Source organism: Gasterosteus aculeatus, chromosome 17 (assembly GCF_964276395.1).
Source record: "Gasterosteus aculeatus chromosome 17, fGasAcu3.hap1.1, whole genome shotgun sequence".
Classification (NCBI taxonomy): Eukaryota; Metazoa; Chordata; class Actinopteri; order Perciformes; family Gasterosteidae; genus Gasterosteus; species Gasterosteus aculeatus.
Window position 1 is genome coordinate 8,892,989 of NC_135705.1, and position 17,527 is coordinate 8,910,515.

The 17,527-nt window shown below is 43.2% G+C and overlaps 4 protein-coding genes across 5 annotated transcripts; 1 reads left to right on the plus strand and 3 right to left on the minus strand.

Moving 5' to 3' along the window:
- Positions 1 to 28: 28 nt before the first annotated feature.
- On the minus strand, positions 29 to 4,232 carry zmynd10 (zinc finger, MYND-type containing 10). Its single transcript, XM_040205155.2, has 11 exons — positions 3,758 to 4,232; positions 3,189 to 3,297; positions 2,907 to 3,023; positions 2,771 to 2,824; positions 2,403 to 2,635; positions 2,002 to 2,096; positions 1,724 to 1,896; positions 1,195 to 1,320; positions 990 to 1,111; positions 787 to 912; positions 29 to 621 (listed from the first exon to the last, which is right to left on the minus strand). The coding sequence occupies exons 1-11, from the start codon at positions 3,844 to 3,846 to the stop codon at positions 522 to 524; spliced, it is 1,344 nt and encodes a 447-aa protein (XP_040061089.2). The 5' UTR covers positions 3,847 to 4,232; the 3' UTR covers positions 29 to 521.
- A 379-nt stretch (positions 4,233 to 4,611) lies between these two features.
- On the minus strand, positions 4,612 to 8,428 carry nprl2 (NPR2 like, GATOR1 complex subunit). The gene is made up of 11 exons (XM_040204314.2): positions 7,615 to 8,428; positions 7,274 to 7,365; positions 6,988 to 7,156; positions 6,758 to 6,866; positions 6,402 to 6,538; positions 6,186 to 6,283; positions 5,840 to 5,876; positions 5,438 to 5,531; positions 5,232 to 5,349; positions 4,985 to 5,127; positions 4,612 to 4,912 (listed from the first exon to the last, which is right to left on the minus strand). The coding sequence occupies exons 1-11, from the start codon at positions 7,693 to 7,695 to the stop codon at positions 4,845 to 4,847; spliced, it is 1,146 nt and encodes a 381-aa protein (XP_040060248.2). The 5' UTR covers positions 7,696 to 8,428; the 3' UTR covers positions 4,612 to 4,844.
- Positions 8,429 to 8,439: 11 nt separating this feature from the next.
- Positions 8,440 to 13,655, plus strand: hemk1 (HemK methyltransferase family member 1). 2 transcript variants are annotated; one of them, XM_040204316.2, is made up of 11 exons: positions 8,440 to 8,722; positions 9,733 to 9,906; positions 10,006 to 10,097; positions 10,192 to 10,285; positions 10,395 to 10,532; positions 11,485 to 11,549; positions 11,681 to 11,730; positions 11,815 to 11,920; positions 12,073 to 12,168; positions 12,421 to 12,531; positions 12,753 to 13,655. In XM_040204316.2, exons 1-11 carry the CDS (start codon positions 8,660 to 8,662, stop codon positions 12,814 to 12,816), a joined length of 1,053 nt encoding a protein of 350 aa, XP_040060250.1. In that variant the 5' UTR covers positions 8,440 to 8,659; the 3' UTR covers positions 12,817 to 13,655. The 2 variants fall into 2 exon arrangements, with proteins under 2 accessions (XP_040060250.1, XP_040060251.1); XM_040204317.2 differs by lacking the exon at positions 11,681 to 11,730 and having other exon boundaries at positions 11,864 to 11,920; positions 12,753 to 13,529.
- On the minus strand, positions 13,491 to 15,576 carry cisha (cytokine inducible SH2-containing protein a). The gene is given in 3 exon segments (NM_001267677.1): positions 13,491 to 14,385; positions 14,583 to 14,746; positions 15,285 to 15,576. Coding segments are annotated over 3 exon segments (681 nt in total). The 5' UTR covers positions 15,305 to 15,576; the 3' UTR covers positions 13,491 to 13,888.
- Between the last annotated feature and the right edge of the window lie 1,951 nt (positions 15,577 to 17,527).

Sequence of the window (17,527 nt, forward strand, 5' to 3'; positions counted from 1 at the left end):
TACAGCAGTGAAAATCCCCAACACGTGGCCTGCTGGACAGAGTATTTATTCAGCCGAATATAGAATAAAGAATAAAAGATAAAGAGTAAAGAAAGAAGAGCGATCCAAACAAGCAGGAGTTTATAAGACGGAACGTACAAAAGGATGCTCTATGAAGAGGAGCTACTAATTCACTTATACAAGGTGAAACTATTAATATGTCACTCTATCTGTTGTGAGAAGACAACGTAGAGGGTTTTATTTGTTGCTGGTGTGTAAGGAAGAGACATTCTGCTCCACTGTGTCGAGTAACAAACAAACAAAGTTGAAATTCACCGTCAATAAAGTGATCAACACAATAACAGTATTTAAGACAAAAAAGGCACGTCAACGATCTCTTACTGGGCAGAAACTTGACCTCATTAAGAGAAGAAAAAAAAAAATCCAAATGTATAGGAATGCTTGTTTGGATTGTGCACATATCACGTCCGTGTCTCCTATCCAGCACCAGTCCTTTCGTGTGCATCACCAGCCTGTCCTGGTTAACTGTTGACGTGCAGGTCCTTCTGGATCTTCTCTGAGACCTCGACCATCATCTGACAGGCGCTCTTGTGTTTAGACCAGTGCTTCACCTGACATTCTCTGTGAAAACAATAAAACTGTGAACGAGACGGCTAACGCACGTTACGTGTATAACAACAACTAAAATGTAATATTCATAGATCAGATCTATATCTTTATTGTAGCCATCCCTCCATTCTACTGAGGGTTACTGTGTCAGCAGGTCCTCATTACTGACTGTCTTACCTGTCACAGTACCATTCTCCCTGGCACCGAGAGCAGCGCTTTGCTGCTTCTTTCCCACAAGATCCACACTTTGGCTTCTCAGGGAGTAAACTCTCCATCACGTCCAAATTGTACAGCTGGTTCAACCTGGTGAAACGGAGGCCACAGTAATCACAGATCTACTGGGGGTTCATTTTTCTTCTTTCTTGTGTTTTCAGCAGCACCTCTCCGCCTGCAGCTTCAGGTCACTTTCGGATGGGCTGAAGGTTTCTTTGACTTGGTACTTTGCGATCGCCTTCCACTTCCCGGAATTCTGTCTCACAATGTGGTCCCGTATTTCCGGGATCTACGCAAAAAGCAAAGCTGAGGGTGAAGGCACGAATGACCTACAGTCACTGTCTGCGCACAGCAACATGTGGGAGTGTGTACCTGTTCCAAAATGAGTTCTTTCTTTGGAGGGGCGGGGTCTGTAACGGTGAGATGAGCCAGGAAAACCTGCAGCTCCGCCAGGTTCGGCAGCTGATCAATCAACACCTCGGTCATGAAACCTCGAAGCTGTGCAACGTGAACGATGAATAAGCCCCCAAACAATCAAAACTTTCTACAATGACTTATGCAGGCGGCACAAGCAAAGAAATGCCATTAAGAGAGGATGCACAAGGCTCCCTGGTTATATAATCAATGGAGCAGGAAGAGGATGAGAAAGCGTATAATAGGAGGAAACGCCTTAGTCAAAACAACCCTTGGAAACTGAATCTGGGTTAAAATAGACAAGGAGACCAGATATGATGTTGGAGGACAAAGACCTGGCGCTCACACACTTGCTAAGCTTCAGTTTACACTTCATATAATTACTGTTTCCACTTAGATTTAGGAGGCATGATGAACTAAAATGACTCGAGAACATAAAGGAATGATTAAAATAGCTGTCAGATGCAAAGAGTCAGCCACAGTATACCTTCAGAAGCTGGTTCTTGTTGAAATTGTTGAAGTCATATTTCCTTTGGCAGTCTTCCTTCAGCAGCAGATTGTAAAGGGAAATCCAGACCTGACCGTCGAGTTTTGTCATCTTTAAATGGTCCTCGACAGGAATCCTCTGCCATCTGCCATTCACGTACTTTTCCACCTCACCTTCAGTGGGAGACAGAGCGCCGTTGGATGGAGGGTCACCAGTCGGCCATGAATCACACACTCTTGCGAGGACACGTTTGATACGGAAGTAGAGATATGATTTACCGTCTTTACAGCGACTCCAAGGACAGCGGCCAATCAACTGAACCAGCACGCAAGGCATGTTATGGGTGCACAGCATGCGGTTGATGACACTAACGCTGTGAAGAATACAAATGTCCGTCAGCTTGAAGGAACGGTACATTAACAAATGAGGTAATCACCACCAGAGAGATAAATCCTGTTCGTCTTTTTCTATTTCATTTTATTGTAAAGTTAAATAAGTTATCATTTATTCTGAGAAATTGCACCGTACATATCCTTTTGTATGTCTATATCTCTATCTTGTTTTATAAACAAAATGATTACTAAACCTGTAGAATGATGAAGTGACTGAATGTTACGGCTGAAGTGTAAACTCAATATCTCAGAATCTCTGTCGTAAACTTGTTATCCCTGAACCGTACCTCTCGGTGTGATCGGTGATGAAGCGCAGCACAGAGACGGCCTTCAGGGCGATTTCAAATTCCTCTGCGGCGCTCTGCACCTGTACATCTTTCATGGAGTCGGTCAGGGATGCGTCCGCCTTCCCTTCCGGCTCCTGTTGGTCGGGAGCTGCTTTGCCGACCAGCAGGGCGAGTTTGCGGTGGCAGTAATCCACCAAGTCCAGAACGGAGTCTTCAGCTGCCTCACACGAATCCTGCTCAACCAACACAAAGCATCTTCCACATATCACATGAAGCTTAATTCATCACAGAATTAATTGGTGTAGAGAGAGAGAGAGAGAGAGAGAGAGATTTTAAAAACAAGATGCGGATCAATGCTGCACACTGACCTTGTGATACATTATCGTTTCAAGCAGGTTTATGATCGTGGCTTCATGGTGGATCTAAGACAGATACATTAAACACGCAAAATGAGTTATGAGCCGTGCAAGCCAATGATCATTTGACATCTCGTTTGAAACTCACCACCATGTAGAGATGAAACGTGTTCTTGGGGTTGAAGTCCTCCAGCTGACACAAAATGGGGAATACTTTGTGCTTCCACACTTCGACAAGGATCATTTCATGCACCAGAATAGGTATCTAGAAAGGGGGAAAGATGAATGTTCTGTTTTGAAGCAGTGTGCAGTGATATGTTATAGGTTATTCTAAGAAGCAACCAGAAAACGCGTTTCAAGAGACTTCTTCTTCGATTTTTGCGGAGCTTCAATTCATTGAGATTTTAACACCACAAAGGGCTGCATTCACCTTCCCATACAACACCAGGAGGTCCTTGACAAACTCATCGTGCATGGCAGAAGCATTCAGTATGGCCTGCATGTTAAGTTTCTCGATGTGCGTGTGCTGTCTGAACCACCTGTCAACAGTCAAAGAGAAAAGGGATTTTAAAAAAAGGAACAGTTAGACTTGATGAACAGCTGTATTTTTATAAACTGTAAGGACTTCTGCAGTCACGTGTGACGGGTCTGCTTATTAAACTTGGGGAAGCATTTTTCAGTTTCTGTGCAATTCGTAGACACATACATGGTCAATGAAATAAACACATGTCTGCAATACAAGCAGAACATGTCCCCAATGCTTTTTAAGTGTTGTCGCTGAAAACAACATATGAAATACATTACCTAATTTCAATTGCTTAATGTTTGTTCTGACTTGACATGGACGTGTGATGAACTGCAGACAGCCCATCCATCATTGTGGGATTTAATTGCCTTTGTCTAAGCTACTGCTGCAGTGCTTTTAAGTAGTTTTCAACTAGAGCTACATGCTAGCATAGCTAGCTTAAGCGTAAATTAGCTAACGTTAGCTCCTCTTACCTCTCAGAGCCGACTTCCTTGAGAGGGAAAGTTTCCAAACTCTGAATAAACCCCTCTGCTTCAACGGGTAGAATCACAGAAGAGTCCATTTTGTTGTAGGAAACCCCTCAGACTCACAACTCGAACAAAATAATCGTACGAGCTTTTCAATCAAGTTGGTTTGAAGAGAGTAAACCATCAGTAAGTGTTCGCGATGCCCTGCGCTTGCTGTGGTTGTCATGGTGACCGTACACCAAGCGAACCCAGGCGAACGGGTCGTTCCTTCTTTCCGCCAGAGGGGGGCGGTGCATCCCAAAGGAGGAGACGTTACAAACTCACCAGTGATTTCTAAAGTCTGAAGTTCTAAAGAGCCGGAGCCGCAGTGCAACACTGTAATTAACACTATTACAACAAAATATAACTGAGTTAAGGGCACCGTGATTGAGTTAATTGTTATGAGACCCTTTTCAAAAACAAAAGCTACTTTTTTCTAAGAGCCCTTCCTGATTTTACTTTGGTTTTATTTCCTTTTAACTTGAATTTTATACAGCTTTTTACGCTTTAACTTCATCTAAAACCCAGTGTTTTTAGCAGCCTTTCTAAAGCAGTTTGTAATGAACAATAGAGGTTGCTGAATTATTTTAATAGTTAGGTACAAACATCTTTATGAGAGTAAAAATGAATGGATGTTGACAGTGTTTCTTATGGTAGCTTATCGTAAGTTAGAAAAAAATAATAATTTCGAAGTAACACGAGATCTTCTTTCTTTCCTTCTATTTCCATCGGAGGCTCAATTCTTAATGGTTACAAAATTACCTAAAATGTCAAATTCCCTATTTGTATGGACTGTAATTTTAAAGACAGATAAAAAGACATTGTTGGATAATATTTTATTTATCACAAATTCTCTTTTGTACAATTTTAATAAACATAACAATCACTTTACCTAAATAGGATTTTGATCAAATTTAAAACACTTATATATAACCTAATATAACAAATACTTTTTTAATTCCACCAGTATTTCAAGAAAACTATTCCCATTACTGAAGGCATCGTTGGTTGAAGCATTTCTGTATCATTAAGAACCTTGAAAAGAAAATTGATGTCACTTCCAGCACACCACGATGTTGGGATCGTTTTCCAAACGTTCATCCAGCTCCTGGTAACTGATTCCTGTAAAAGTGTGACACTGTAAGAAGACTTACCACTATTTATTATTCATATATAACATATATAATGACCTGCCTGTTTTGCAGCAGATCTCGTCATAACTATGACAACCGGTGAAGAGTCGAGGCAGCCTGCTCCGCTCGTCCCGGATCACCTTCACTGGATATTTCTGCAGTCGTCGAATAAGGGACTTCATCAGTCCAAATTGGATCAGCCGCCTGAACAGCAACACATGACATGACATGTGAATAAAAGTCACTCTGACCTGACTTTATTCAGGAGTCATTAGGCATCAACAACTGATAAGGTGATTGATGCTGACCGCTCATCAACCCTTTGAAGCTGCAGCGAGTAGCGAGAACAAAGGTCTCGGACGGTGGTTCCTGGACTCAGACCGCAGTACAGCTGGAACACATCTCTCAGATTGGCTCGCTTCTGACCTGAAAGATGATCCAACCATAAACACCACAAAAAGAAAAAAGAAAAACACAACAACGCCCGGGTAGAACAATCGTGGCCTGGATTTACCTTGCTTAGTGACGTAGTTGAGGCACTCCTCCTGAACGGACTTATCGTCGATGAGGCTCTGGACTTTGGGGGTGGTGCAATACACATTAGAGTACTGGATGGAGGTAAAAAGGTACAAGACAATCACCCAAATCGTTATGGAACAGGATTAGTCTGGTGTGAAGAAATTGAAATATTAAAAGAAAGAAATTGTGTATACAAAAATATTAAAGTTTAGAGATTGAAGTGGAACATATAATAACATTATTTAAAAATGTTAATAAACAAATCTGAGCTTTGACGTCTTAAATGAAGGACGTGAATGACCTTAACTTACAAATCAACTTTTTCTATTTTTTCTCCTAGACCTTTCTTGAAATAATGACTAATAGGGGCCTGATATCAAACATTGTACCACCATACCTGAAATATTGATACCATGGTCACAGCCCCATAGTACCTGTGAGGAAAAGGAGAATTTGAGCGTCTCTCTTTTTGTATTATCTGGAAATAAAAGTCTCACAATACTGAAGTGCAACACACCCACCCACCCACCCACACCAAATAATTAAAAGAGAGCAGATGTAATGATAAAATGGCTGCTGGCTGTCATTAACACTGGACAACGGGTTAGTTGTTTGGTATGACGTGCTGGTATGGACAAAGCCCCGGGCTCAGTGTTTAGTGTTCCTAGAAAACACTGGAGTTTTGAAGCACATCCCCCCTGCCGCTGGTGTGTGTTGCCCTTTACTTGCTGACACATACTCACAAAAGATTCTGCACCGCAATGCGAACAAGATTCATCTCCGCATCCGCTTCGGCAGAGATTTTCTGGATGTGTCGGAATCCGTCAATGTAGGGCAGAATCTGCAGTAAACAGGAAGTGGAACATTATTGCTTTATTGCCGAACATTAATCCTCTTCTTAGAATTTTGGCACACTTTATCTTATCACGAGGCCCCTTGATACGCGGGACAAGGCCAACCTGTTGAGTGGTGAGATCCCACTGAGATTTGACAAAATGGTCTTTGCACTGGGTGAAGACGGGCACGTCGTACTCCTGGACGATCGGGGGGTCCTTGCGCAGCTCGATCAGCTTCAGGTGGATGGTGTTGGACTCATCTAAAAACAAGCACAGGACAGAAAGGGAGATTTGAAAAATGCTGAACCATGAGCTTTAGTTCCCAATACTTCCCTACTACTTAGATTTTTACCTAAAGTCAAAAGAAGCTGTACAGGTTTCCTACAAACACATCCGCACAATTTGTAGATCAGCACCATCATCAGCTTCTACGTTAAAGAGATACACCTGGAATATACATAGTAAAATAAAAAATGTACCTATGGGTAAGGTGCACGCTCCTGTGGCATTAAGTTCCTCTAACAAGGTCGACATAATGGGTAAAAGATTCTGCTTGCTCTCCTCATTGGATATAAAGCCGCTCTCCAGCTGCAATGCAACAAGCAAACGAGATTTTAGATTGTCCCTGTGATGGCTTGTTACTGAAAACTATGCAAACACCAGAGCAATAAAGTGAAAAGGACAGTTATGAAGACGCATCATTCACAACCTCCAGAGTTGTGAGGTACCCGGACAACTTCTTGACTATTGGCTCGAGGGCACAGGTGTTGGTTTGGGCGTCACAAACAAGGCCAAGGTTGAAGAGGAGGGCGTTTCTACTGTACTTTTTATGCTCGATGCACACTGGACACCCAATTAACTTTTTCCCCATGGCGGTTCTAAAAAAAAAAAAAAAGAGCAAATGGGATAGTTGAAAGATGAAAAAAGGGACTAAAGCAAAAATGCTGATTACAAGAGGGGGGGGGGGGGGGGGGGGGGGGGGGGGTGATACATACACGGTTATCAATTTGTTTTGCAGTTCTGGCTTGGTGATGATATAGACTTGAACTGTGTCAAACAGCTCTCGTGAAATGTATTCCTCTGGGACCTGTCATGAGAGGACACAGAGTATGATATAATACATCCCATAACAGAACACAATATGCCGGTCATATCAGTTATTATTCTTTTAACAATCTTTAACACTAATGTACTTTGTGTTTCTGATATCAAATGATTATCACAGCTTTACCATCCAGGGGTAATTGATGGAGTGGGTGGCAGTTGCTATGGTAATAATAGCAAAGTTGTGGTCTTTTCCCTGGTTACGATCATCGTATTTGCTCGTATAACTTACCTGGTATGTTATCTTTGGACCCAGGGTAGGGTGAAACTCACTAAAAAATAAACACTCTATTCGAGAGGCCATGCCCATCATGGTTGTCAGGGCAACCTTACGCCAAATAAATGTTGAGTTGATGCAACTTTTCAAGTTTCAGGAGAAAGCCTCCAGCATTAGGCTGGCGCGCCTGCTTATTAGCAGCTGAAGCTAGCTGCTAGCTTCCCGGTGTAACGTTGAAAAAACAAGCCTGTGACCTCCCGTGAAACACATCTGGCAGTTCTGGCGTCTGACCAACGTCCGGACTAATGCGTTAACACTGTACTCTGACACAAATGCTGTCAACCTCATAGACAACTATCAAACAACTCTCCGACAATCGATGTATTTATCTATTTATTTATGCGCCGCAGTTTGAGGAACAACAGTAAAGATGTGTTCACGAGCTCCTCGTTATTTACCAACGCAGAGTCGTAGATACTGCGCGGGCAGTGGAGGACGTCTCCATTGTGGTAACAGACAAAAATAAACACATACACAATATATTTTCCAGACATATTTGATGTCTCTAGTTTCACTACAATTTGGGGGAAATATATTTAAGATTGTATTATATATCTTTAAGTTTGAGGTTTCTACATTGACCACCAGTTGCAGACATCGATTTACATCGATCTTACCACACCTTAAATCATCTGAACGTTTAAAATCTATAAATGTATCAAGTTTCAGCGACTGTCACCACTTTGTTCGGATTTTAGTCATTTACGTGCTAAATAAAATATCCCATATTCGATAGTCCCTGAAGGAAACACTCCTCACCAGGGTCAGTGCTGCGCCGCGTGCGCAGACAACAGCTGAAGCGGTTTGCTGCGCCATGTGTAGGAAATGACATCAAGCTGCATGCCACTGGCAACAGAAAAGTTAGCTTAATGTCCACATAGGAGGGTCCAGGTGGTACACATTTACAAGAAAGTGTACATATAGGACGACAGAACACCAACCAGATGCAGCGTTAAAGAATAATGGTGTAAAAAAAAGCGTATCCTCGTTTATATTAATCATGTGGAGGATGTCTTTGTGTGCAGGCTACCGAAGCGTTGGGTGCAGGATTGTTGGAATAAAGGTAAAGTAACTCAATGTCAAATAGATTTTTGTTCTATCTCGGTAACGATGAGGTCTGCTTTAAGCACAGTGGAGTTAGGCATGCTGTTAAAAATACATACATATAGACACATACAGGCAGATGAGTGGGAAGGGAAAGACGTGGTAATGTCCTTATTATTACCTCATATCACCTCATACAACATTTGGAGAGCTAAAGGGTCAATTACTTGTGTGTGTGTGTGTGTGTGTGTGTGCGTGTGTGTGTGTGTGCGTGTGTGTGTGTGTGTGTGTGTGTGTGTGTGTGTGTGTGTGTGTGTGTGTGTGTGCTACTGAATATGCGTATAGACAGTTTGTAAATACTTTTGAACCAAAGATTATATTACATTTATGCTTCAAAAGGGACACAGTCTTGATAAAAGTCTTGGTCAGCACCACTAAAACTAAAAACAAGGCAGGCAACTCCTGAGTTTATCCCCAAAACGAGTGAAATATGAACTGTCATTTTCCAAAATGATTGGTCTTCTTGCCGCTCCCATAGATTATGTTCCCCAAAAGATAGACAATACACATCAACAAAAAACTACAACATTGTTTATATTATTAATGCCAATAAACACTTTAATATTTATCATATGCTAACATGGCTATGAACAATGACTGATTCCTCTCTCTGGGGATGAATCAGGGAAATGGAAAGAAGGGAAATAACTGGAAGGTTAGGTGATAGTTGCAGTAACTGGCCGGAATGGTGACAGTTATTATGTTTTTAATTCTAAGAAGCTGTGGGCCACAAATAGTTTGGTGGGCTCACTCAAACAAAGTATCTTATTTTGTCACGTGAGAGACACATCTGAGAAGCACTCTTGTACCGCATTGAATTAGATTTTTAAGATGTATCTAATAACGCCGCGGAATTTAATTCCCTCAAGAAGGAGTCACAACGGGGAAATCAACAATTTCCTGTTTAACCACAGCTGGAATGCGGGATAGCTGTTTGTGGTTATTTAGGAACTCACTTTAATCTTTTAGGGACTTTGGGGCTCCCGTGTGGTGCGAACATGCAGCACTCCAGCCATTCCCGCAGGCCGGATCACAGCGCTGCAGGCGGTGGATTTATGGACGAATCACTTCGTGGAGAGAGGCGTGATGGAGCCCGACCACTCCAGCCTGCACATCCTCGCTTACCTGCTCGGTGCTAAAACTGCGAGTGGACATTTCTTTAGCCATTTTTCTTCTTGGACGCCCAGATGTTTCAATTAACATTTAACAACATACCTTGTTTTTCTCGTATAACGTATTCAGATAAACAGTCTCGAGCGGGGCAAGCTATCAGAGTTTCTAAGTCCAGAAAAAACAGAGCAGATGTGGCGCCTCTGCTCCAGACGCCTATCCAGGTATGAAGTTTCTGCTTACACCTCCATACAGATGAGTATTCGAACGGGCTTTTTGTTCACTGAGAATTCTCACAAGTGTGCATGTTTGACGAAGAATGCCCGTGCAGTATGTGATCGAGGAATGGGACTTCAGAGATCTGACGTTGAAGATGAGACCCCCCGTTTTCATACCGAGGCCTGAAACCGAGGTTCGTTGTGGGGGAAATCGAGCCGTGCGTACCTACGGCGCACAGTCAGATCCCATCGGTCCGTCGCACGTGACCAGAGCAGCGTTTTCTCTGTGTGCGTTTGGTGCAGGAGTTGGTTGAACTCGTGCTCACCGATGTGGACATGAGGCCCGGGACTGGAGCCGGTGTTGACGCCCCGCATACATGCTTGGAAGTGGGATGTGGCTCTGGTGCCATCGCTCTTAGTCTGCTGAAGAGTCTCCCCCAGGTAAGGTTTGGGTTCATTGTAACTAACTGGCCTCCAGGAACGGCCCCGTTGGTTCATCATTGCAACACGTGTAAATATTGGATGGATTGCCATTGAATTTGGTCCACACGTTCATGGTCCCCAGAGGCTGCTGACAGTGAATCCCCTGGCTGTTTCTCTAGGTCAAGGTTTTCCCTTTTCACCATCTCAGCATGTGATATATGTACCCCATTTAGTTTTTATGGTCCACAGATGTTATATGTTTGTTATTCATGACTATTCTTAAAGTGACACCCTTTAGGTTGACAATTGGGGTTTTGAGTGAAAACAATTTTCCCTGTTTGGTTCAGACGTTCATGTTCCCTGCAGGATGAATCTGAATAACTTTGGTAATCCCTTGATATTTAATCTGTACCAATATCAAACCCATCTAAGATTTAGTTTAGTGTAGTTAAAGAAGTAAATTAACTATGACACGTGCTGATCGCGGAGCTGTTAGCGTTGTCCATGTTAGCATTTTGAAAGCCTGCCATTAAACGATTTCCTTATTTATTCCATTCATTGTCCTTCCTTGTTAAAACATGGTACTTACATTACCCACAGGTGATGGCCCCGTACCAATTGTGGCTCTTTAGAGGCTAACTAATGTATTGCTTAATAGGATGGTTTCATAGTATGATAAGCAGTAGGTTAATTGATGAGGACAGTTCTCATTAGTTACAGCTGTAGAATGGATACACGTGGCCAGGACAGCACACTGATGTCTTCACCGCTCATAGCAAAGTACGTTGTTTCAGCTCACTGCAGAACCGAGCACGCATTAAGTGTAGCGACGTCTTTTTTATTTTTCTTTCCATGCTGTTTACAGAATGCACAACTCACTTGCAGAGAAATGGGTTATTTTCGCTGAGGTAGTTGTTTCCAAAAGGTAATTGTCACTTTTAATCGCGGTGTTTGTTTCTCTTTCTACAAGCTTAAAGTCATTGCTCTGGATCAAAGCCAGGATGCAGTGGATTTAACAGGAGAGAACGCACTCAGGTACCACAGCATACGTAAGCTGTAAATGGCGTTATTCATTTACTTTTTATTGTGGCAAAAGTCATGCACTACTTTTTTTTGTTTAACTTTGGCATAGTGCATGAAGTCTGATAAAGGATGTCTTTGTGCAGGTTGGGGCTTCAGGACAGATTACAGGTTTACCATTTAGATGTAATAAAGGGTAAGTAAAAGCAACGCTCTCCAGTGGTAAAATGCACGTCGACGTATTGCTGATAAGAGACGGTTGCGCTTTGTGTTTGGGCAGATGCAGAAACCGTGTTAAGCCTTTGTCGCCATGTTTCAACTTTGGTCAGTAATCCGCCGTACCTGTTCTCGGAGGATATGGACACGTTGGAACCTGAAATATTTCGGTGACTAAAACACATTCAGTATACTCCGTCTTTTCTCAGTCAGTTTTTATGAAGTATGAAGTACTTCTTCCAAAGTTGTTGTAATTTTTTTGGAAATATGTGACATCCAATGAATGTATTTAACACATTTTATTCAATTACTGGGGGTCCAGGTTTGAGGACCACGCTGCTTTAGATGGAGGTATAGACGGCCTGAAAGTAATCAAACAGATTTTGACTCTGGCTCCTCAGATTCTATCAAATCACGGGTAAGAAACTCCACTGCCACACACACACGCACACACACACACACACACACACACACACACACCTGGGTTTAATTCCCACTGTGGCTGCGGCTTGTCACAAGAAAGAGAAAAACACACATATCAAGTTGCCTCTTTAATAGGTTAAGCTTTTTTAAAAGACTCAGTTAAAGCGTTCCTGTGACACGCCACTCTTGTTTCTCATAATTCTGTCCTGTTCATGACCATTTTTTCCCCTTTTCTGGTGAATAACAGACGTGTTTACTTGGAAGTGGATCCTAGACACCCCCCGCTTATCCGGCGGTGGGTGGAGGCGAATGTGGAAGAGATGCGTTATGTGGAGACGCGGCACGACGTCAGTGGCAGGTCGGTTGAGCAGAGCCGCTCGGCCTTCATGGCGTTTAATCAGTTTCTCGTTATTTAACCTCTGCACTAAAGCGTTGCCCCACCACTCTTTGTCATTTTAAGTGAGGTCCTAATTTTAAACTCTTAACTTGATCACTTAATAGAGCTCAATAAGCGCTTTCCTTGTGCTAGTTTTGCAATTCAATTTCATAGCCTCCTCTGTTTGTTTTTTTGCGTCTCAGGCCACGATTTTGCATCCTTCGCAAAGAGAAATCAAACAAGGACCACAAGCTGGATCTGGATTGAGAAAGCGAGATCCTATTACGCTGCCTTTATCCCGGGGACGCCACAGCCTCAGCCGCCCCACCCCCACAGAGCTGCCTCGCACCGACTTCATTGCTCAAACATTCACCACTCGCCGAGGCTCAGGATCATTTCCACGTCGCTGTTGCACTTTAAATCTGGTAGCATTTGTGATCCCATCACATCCTGCGCCGCCATAAAAACTGCGCGCGAGGTGGCACAGAAGCGGACTCTGAAAGCTGAAGGTAATTACTGAGGCTTTTCTTAGAACCCTCCCTCCCAGAATCTCTCCCTCCTCCCAGGAAGCCTTCAGCAGTTCTGTGAATCCGCTGATGAACGGTCCTCCCCTTCGCTCGTCCACTCGCTGAGTCAGACGCAGGCTGTAGGCATTGTTGAGCAAAAACACACACGCACACACGCGCACACAATGTTGCTTTCACTTGCGCACGCCAGCCCACTCACAGATCGGCCTTTGTGTTTCAAAGGTGATTTGATGCAGAAAATGTTTCCCAACAAATGTCACAAGAGCAATTTATCATGTGACGGTGAATAGAGATGATGATGGACGGGGTTTCTCTTTGTGAGCCGTGCCGCCTGCTGAAAAGAGAAAATAATTCGAAAGACAGCTAGTTGGACTCCAGCCGTTTTTTCTTTAATAGAAAATTGTACACATGTAAAAAGGTAGAAAAAATGTCATAAAAGATGTCTCGATGGAATCCGTGTCCTTCTTTGGAACTGCTTGTACTTCATTAACTGATTATGGTAATACAGATATGGACAATTTCCACATCCATCATGAAATAAAGGATTACAGTACGGAGGTTTGCTCTCAAGTCCTCTTCACCTCGTGTACTTCGTCACTCAGTCCTCCACGAATCAAGTGTGAAACCAGCCCAGTCAGTATTTACTGATATTGTGCCCATTTCTTCAGCAAAAGTTATGACCCCGTGTCCAGCATTTTCGTGACTGGGCCTCCCAACAGCTTGTGCAGCACTCTTTGAAGGACAGGACCTGTGTGACAGGGGCTTCCCCCCCACCCTCCTTTTAGGTTGGAATAATGGACCTCAGGGAGCCTTTACACCTTGAAGGGGTAGTCCTGTACGTAACGCAGCAGAGGCCTCGGGAGCGGTAGCTGTTCGGGGCAGTCCGAGTGTCTGTTAATGACGAGGCGCGTGAGGTGCTGTAAAGAGGGGAGCCCCTGGGGCTTGAACACGGCCCGCTTGAGTTTTAAGACCACAGACGTCTCCTGAATTGTCTGCTGAGAGGGCTTTGAAGGAGCGTCCTCCACCACCTTCCCCTCCTCGGCCTGCCTCTCCGGCCCCATGTAGTGCTGCACCAGGCTGGGCACGTTGGGGAAGGACGACAGGGTGGGCCGGGCCGGGGAGCTGGAGTCGAGCAGAAACATGGCGCCGCTGTACTGGATCCGTATACTGGTGGGACCGCGGGCCGTCCTGACCGAGAGGGTCAGCATGTACAGAGGGTGACTGCTGTCTCGCACCAGGAACGCTCCTTCAGACGCCTCCTGCAGCGCGGCGTGGGCCTGAGCCGCCGTTACAGCTCCCCAGTACCACCCTGCACACACACACGGATCCAAACACGTTAGTCGCTCTGAACGCTCCGTGCCTTTTCACGGTCCTCCGCTGCTCTCTTTGTTTTACAGTTAACGTTGCCCCCTTAAACTATTTAGCCAAATGTCGCGAAGCGACGGTTTGTGGATTTTCAAGAGCCGCATTTGCGGATGTAAAAGGTAAAGAAATGTTAAACTGTACCTGAATTTTCTAGATAGCAGAAGTTGCTTGCAATTGCTCGCAGGTCCTTTGTGGGGTCCCATGGTGGGGGGGTGCTTTGAAGGCATGGCGTGGAAGGTGCGGCTCCTGCCCGCATACCCCGTGGACTCTCAGTGGACAGAGCACCGGGCAGAGAAGCTCTCGGACTGAAATTAAAATGGAAAATATTTTTTTTAAAACAGTTACAGAGGGCTTTCCTTTTCTATTTTAAGGCAATATTAGAATTACTATTATTCTATAAAATGATTAAAAGAGAAAAGAAATTCACTTCAGTAGCCACCTTCAACTTGAAAACCACATGAATATTATAATACAATACAAGTATTTGCTGTTGAGTTTTATAATCACATTTTTATTGTCTTCGCTTTTTGTCTCATATTTTGTTTTACTTGGGTTTTGCCTTTAGTTGTTGGCAAGAGCACTTAATAAGAACATTTAGACAAAAATAAAATAAAAGTTAAATACAAAAAGTACAGTACAATTACATTTATTAGTGTTGTTTTCGATTGTTTTATTATAAGCCTCTGTGTTTGAAATTGTTACACTTGATCACAGAAAAACATCGCATACAAAAAATCTTTAAATGATAAAGGAACACTAGTTCCGGGTAATTACTTCATAATGGTTTTGGTCTTTACACGGACCATAAAAGAGAACAAGCAGACACAAAGAAAGTCAACTCACCCTGGTACACAAAGAATCATACTATTTCCCGATTCTTCTTGGCTAAGATCCGATCACTAGTTATCCTTCAAAAAATGAAGGATAAGGAACATGTAATGTAGAGACCAAAGCTCTTATGAAATGAAAAGCCAGCTTTAACCTCGACAAGGTAGGAGCGGGACAATCACAGAGCGCCGTGTATCCTGTGTCGATGCGTCCCTGCGGTTTATATGAAAACACCGGAAACAAAACGTCCAGTTAAAAAAAAGGGACAGCGATACATTTCAAAGTGTCCTCGGCAGCGGGTCGGAGCGTGTTGTCGCCAGCATGGGATCCGAGCGTGTGAAGGACAGAGTGTAAAGGCTCGGCTTTTTAAAAATCCCCGTTTCCTAGAAGTCTATTCTGAGAACGCCACCGGCGGCTGTGACGTCACGCCGGCCGCACCAACTCCGCTTTCTGCACCAACCAGCGCGTCTCTCTGCGGGGAGAAAAGACCGTCGGGTTTTCTTTTGCGTGTTTTCTCATGTGAAGGATTTGCTGTGTTATTATTTTTTTGAGGCCGTGTTATTTTTCCTTCTTCATTTCTCTGGATTAAACATGGTCACGTATTTCGGCCCGTGTTTTGAGACCCTCCACCCCGGTTGTCCGCCCGTCGGCTGCTGCCTTCGTTGAACAGGCGCTCCCAGGAACCGCGCGGCAGCTTCTCCCTATCTGCTTTCCAGGAATGATTGCAGGGGCGAGACTCCGCCCCGCCGCGCGGCCCCGACAGAGCCTCCTTTCTGGGAATTTAACCGCCTCAACATTTAAGATAATAGAAATTCACCCGGGCTGTTTCCACTAATGTAGATTTCTCCTCGATCCCAGTGGAAAACACGGCGATGGGGTTTCTCGGAGGTTTGTTGGACTAATTGCGGCCCGGAAGGCAAAGTTGTTATTGTGACAATAAACTAGAAAAACCGGTCGTCGCGACTCTCGGGCCGCAGAAAATGTTTTGCTCCTCATGATTCTTGTGGATTTATTAATTAGTAAATAATGCCCAAAAGTTTGAATGTAGAATCCTATTTCTGTTCTTAATCTCCCCTGGCGTTTGTTTTTCTCGGGAATCCAACTAAGGTATAAATACAAATATTATATTTTCTTTAAATAAAAAGCCAAATAAAAAATGTTGTAACGCTGATGCTGGTTTACACGTTTCAGTTTTCGAAAATGCTCCCCACAAACACACAGAGCATATTATCTGAGTTTATCGATTTGAAAGTACACGGAAAACTGCAAGCCAATAAATGCAGATACACGCACGCACGCGCGCACACACACACACACACACACACACACACACACACACACACACACACACTGGTTCCTATCATATCACAGCCTTACGAGGGCCTGCTGATACAAAATAGCCCCGAAAAAATTCCCAAGATATCCTGAAATAAGGTCTTGTGGATCTGCCAAATATGTTTTTTCTAGTCGGAATGAAAAAAACAAAACACACTTTTATTTTAACTTTGACTAAACCTGAGCCACTTGCAGTATATGCACCCAGTTTACACTAACTGCATGTTAGTTTACACTAATCACATGTGGCACATTGCAACAGGAACTGACTGACACGAGATAAACTATATTTAAAGAAATGAGATTCCTCATAAAAGATTCTTTGAATGTGTAATTGAACCCATGATGCTGTGCTAGCATTTCCAAATAAATGTTGCCTCAAGGTGGATGAAAAGTTTTGCAAAGTATTTTACACACAAAAAGGACTTTGTCTTGGTAAATGGTATAAAACAACGAATCGTAAAAGACATCATTTAATATAATAAAATACGATACACAAACAAAAAAATTAAACATTCTGTTCGCAGATTGGACAATTTATGTTACCGGAGAACATTTTATGAGGACGTCAGGGGAATTACCAAGAATTTCAAGATGAAAAGACAAATTTATAGCTGGCTGTAATCCTAACTCCGTGTCCATGGGGTCAATCACATCAGTATAATTCTACATTTTTGAAGCGCTGCTTTTGTGATCACTGTGATCAGGAGGCCAAAACGTCAAATAAGAGAACAGGGTATTCTACACACAGCGTGTCCACGGTGGATAGTATCTGTGGATGATCAAATGTGTTTGGACTGAATCCAATGATTATTTTCATTACAATTGAGTTTTCTTTATTAATTGAGGGTTTAGGGTCCTTCGTTCCCAGAAACCCAAGTGACGTCTCTTTAGTGATGTATTATTTTATCCAATCTAGCAGT

Excerpts from the sequence above, each read along its gene's own strand:
- zmynd10 (XM_040205155.2), bottom strand. The coding sequence starts at position 3,846 with ATGGACTCTTCTGTGATTCTACCCGTTGAAGCAGAGGGGTTTATTCAG. Across the intron at positions 1,897-2,001 it reads TTGGAGTCGCTGTAAAGACG|GTGAGGTGGAAAAGTACGTG; the intron begins GTAAATCATATC and ends CTCCCACTGAAG. Across the intron at positions 1,321-1,723 it reads ACAAGAACCAGCTTCTGAAG|CTTCGAGGTTTCATGACCGA; the intron begins GTATACTGTGGC and ends CACGTTGCACAG.
- hemk1 (XM_040204316.2), top strand. The coding sequence starts at position 8,660 with ATGTGGAGGATGTCTTTGTGTGCAGGCTACCGAAGCGTTGGGTGCAGG. Across the intron at positions 11,731-11,814 it reads CCATTTAGATGTAATAAAGG|ATGCAGAAACCGTGTTAAGC; the intron begins GTAAGTAAAAGC and ends GTGTTTGGGCAG. Across the intron at positions 12,169-12,420 it reads CAGATTCTATCAAATCACGG|ACGTGTTTACTTGGAAGTGG; the intron begins GTAAGAAACTCC and ends GGTGAATAACAG.
- nprl2 (XM_040204314.2), bottom strand. The coding sequence starts at position 7,695 with ATGATGGGCATGGCCTCTCGAATAGAGTGTTTATTTTTTAGTGAGTTT. Across the intron at positions 7,366-7,614 it reads GTCCAAAGATAACATACCAG|GTCCCAGAGGAATACATTTC; the intron begins GTAAGTTATACG and ends CTCTCATGACAG. Across the intron at positions 7,157-7,273 it reads CAAAACAAATTGATAACCGT|AACCGCCATGGGGAAAAAGT; the intron begins GTATGTATCACC and ends TTTTTTTTTTAG.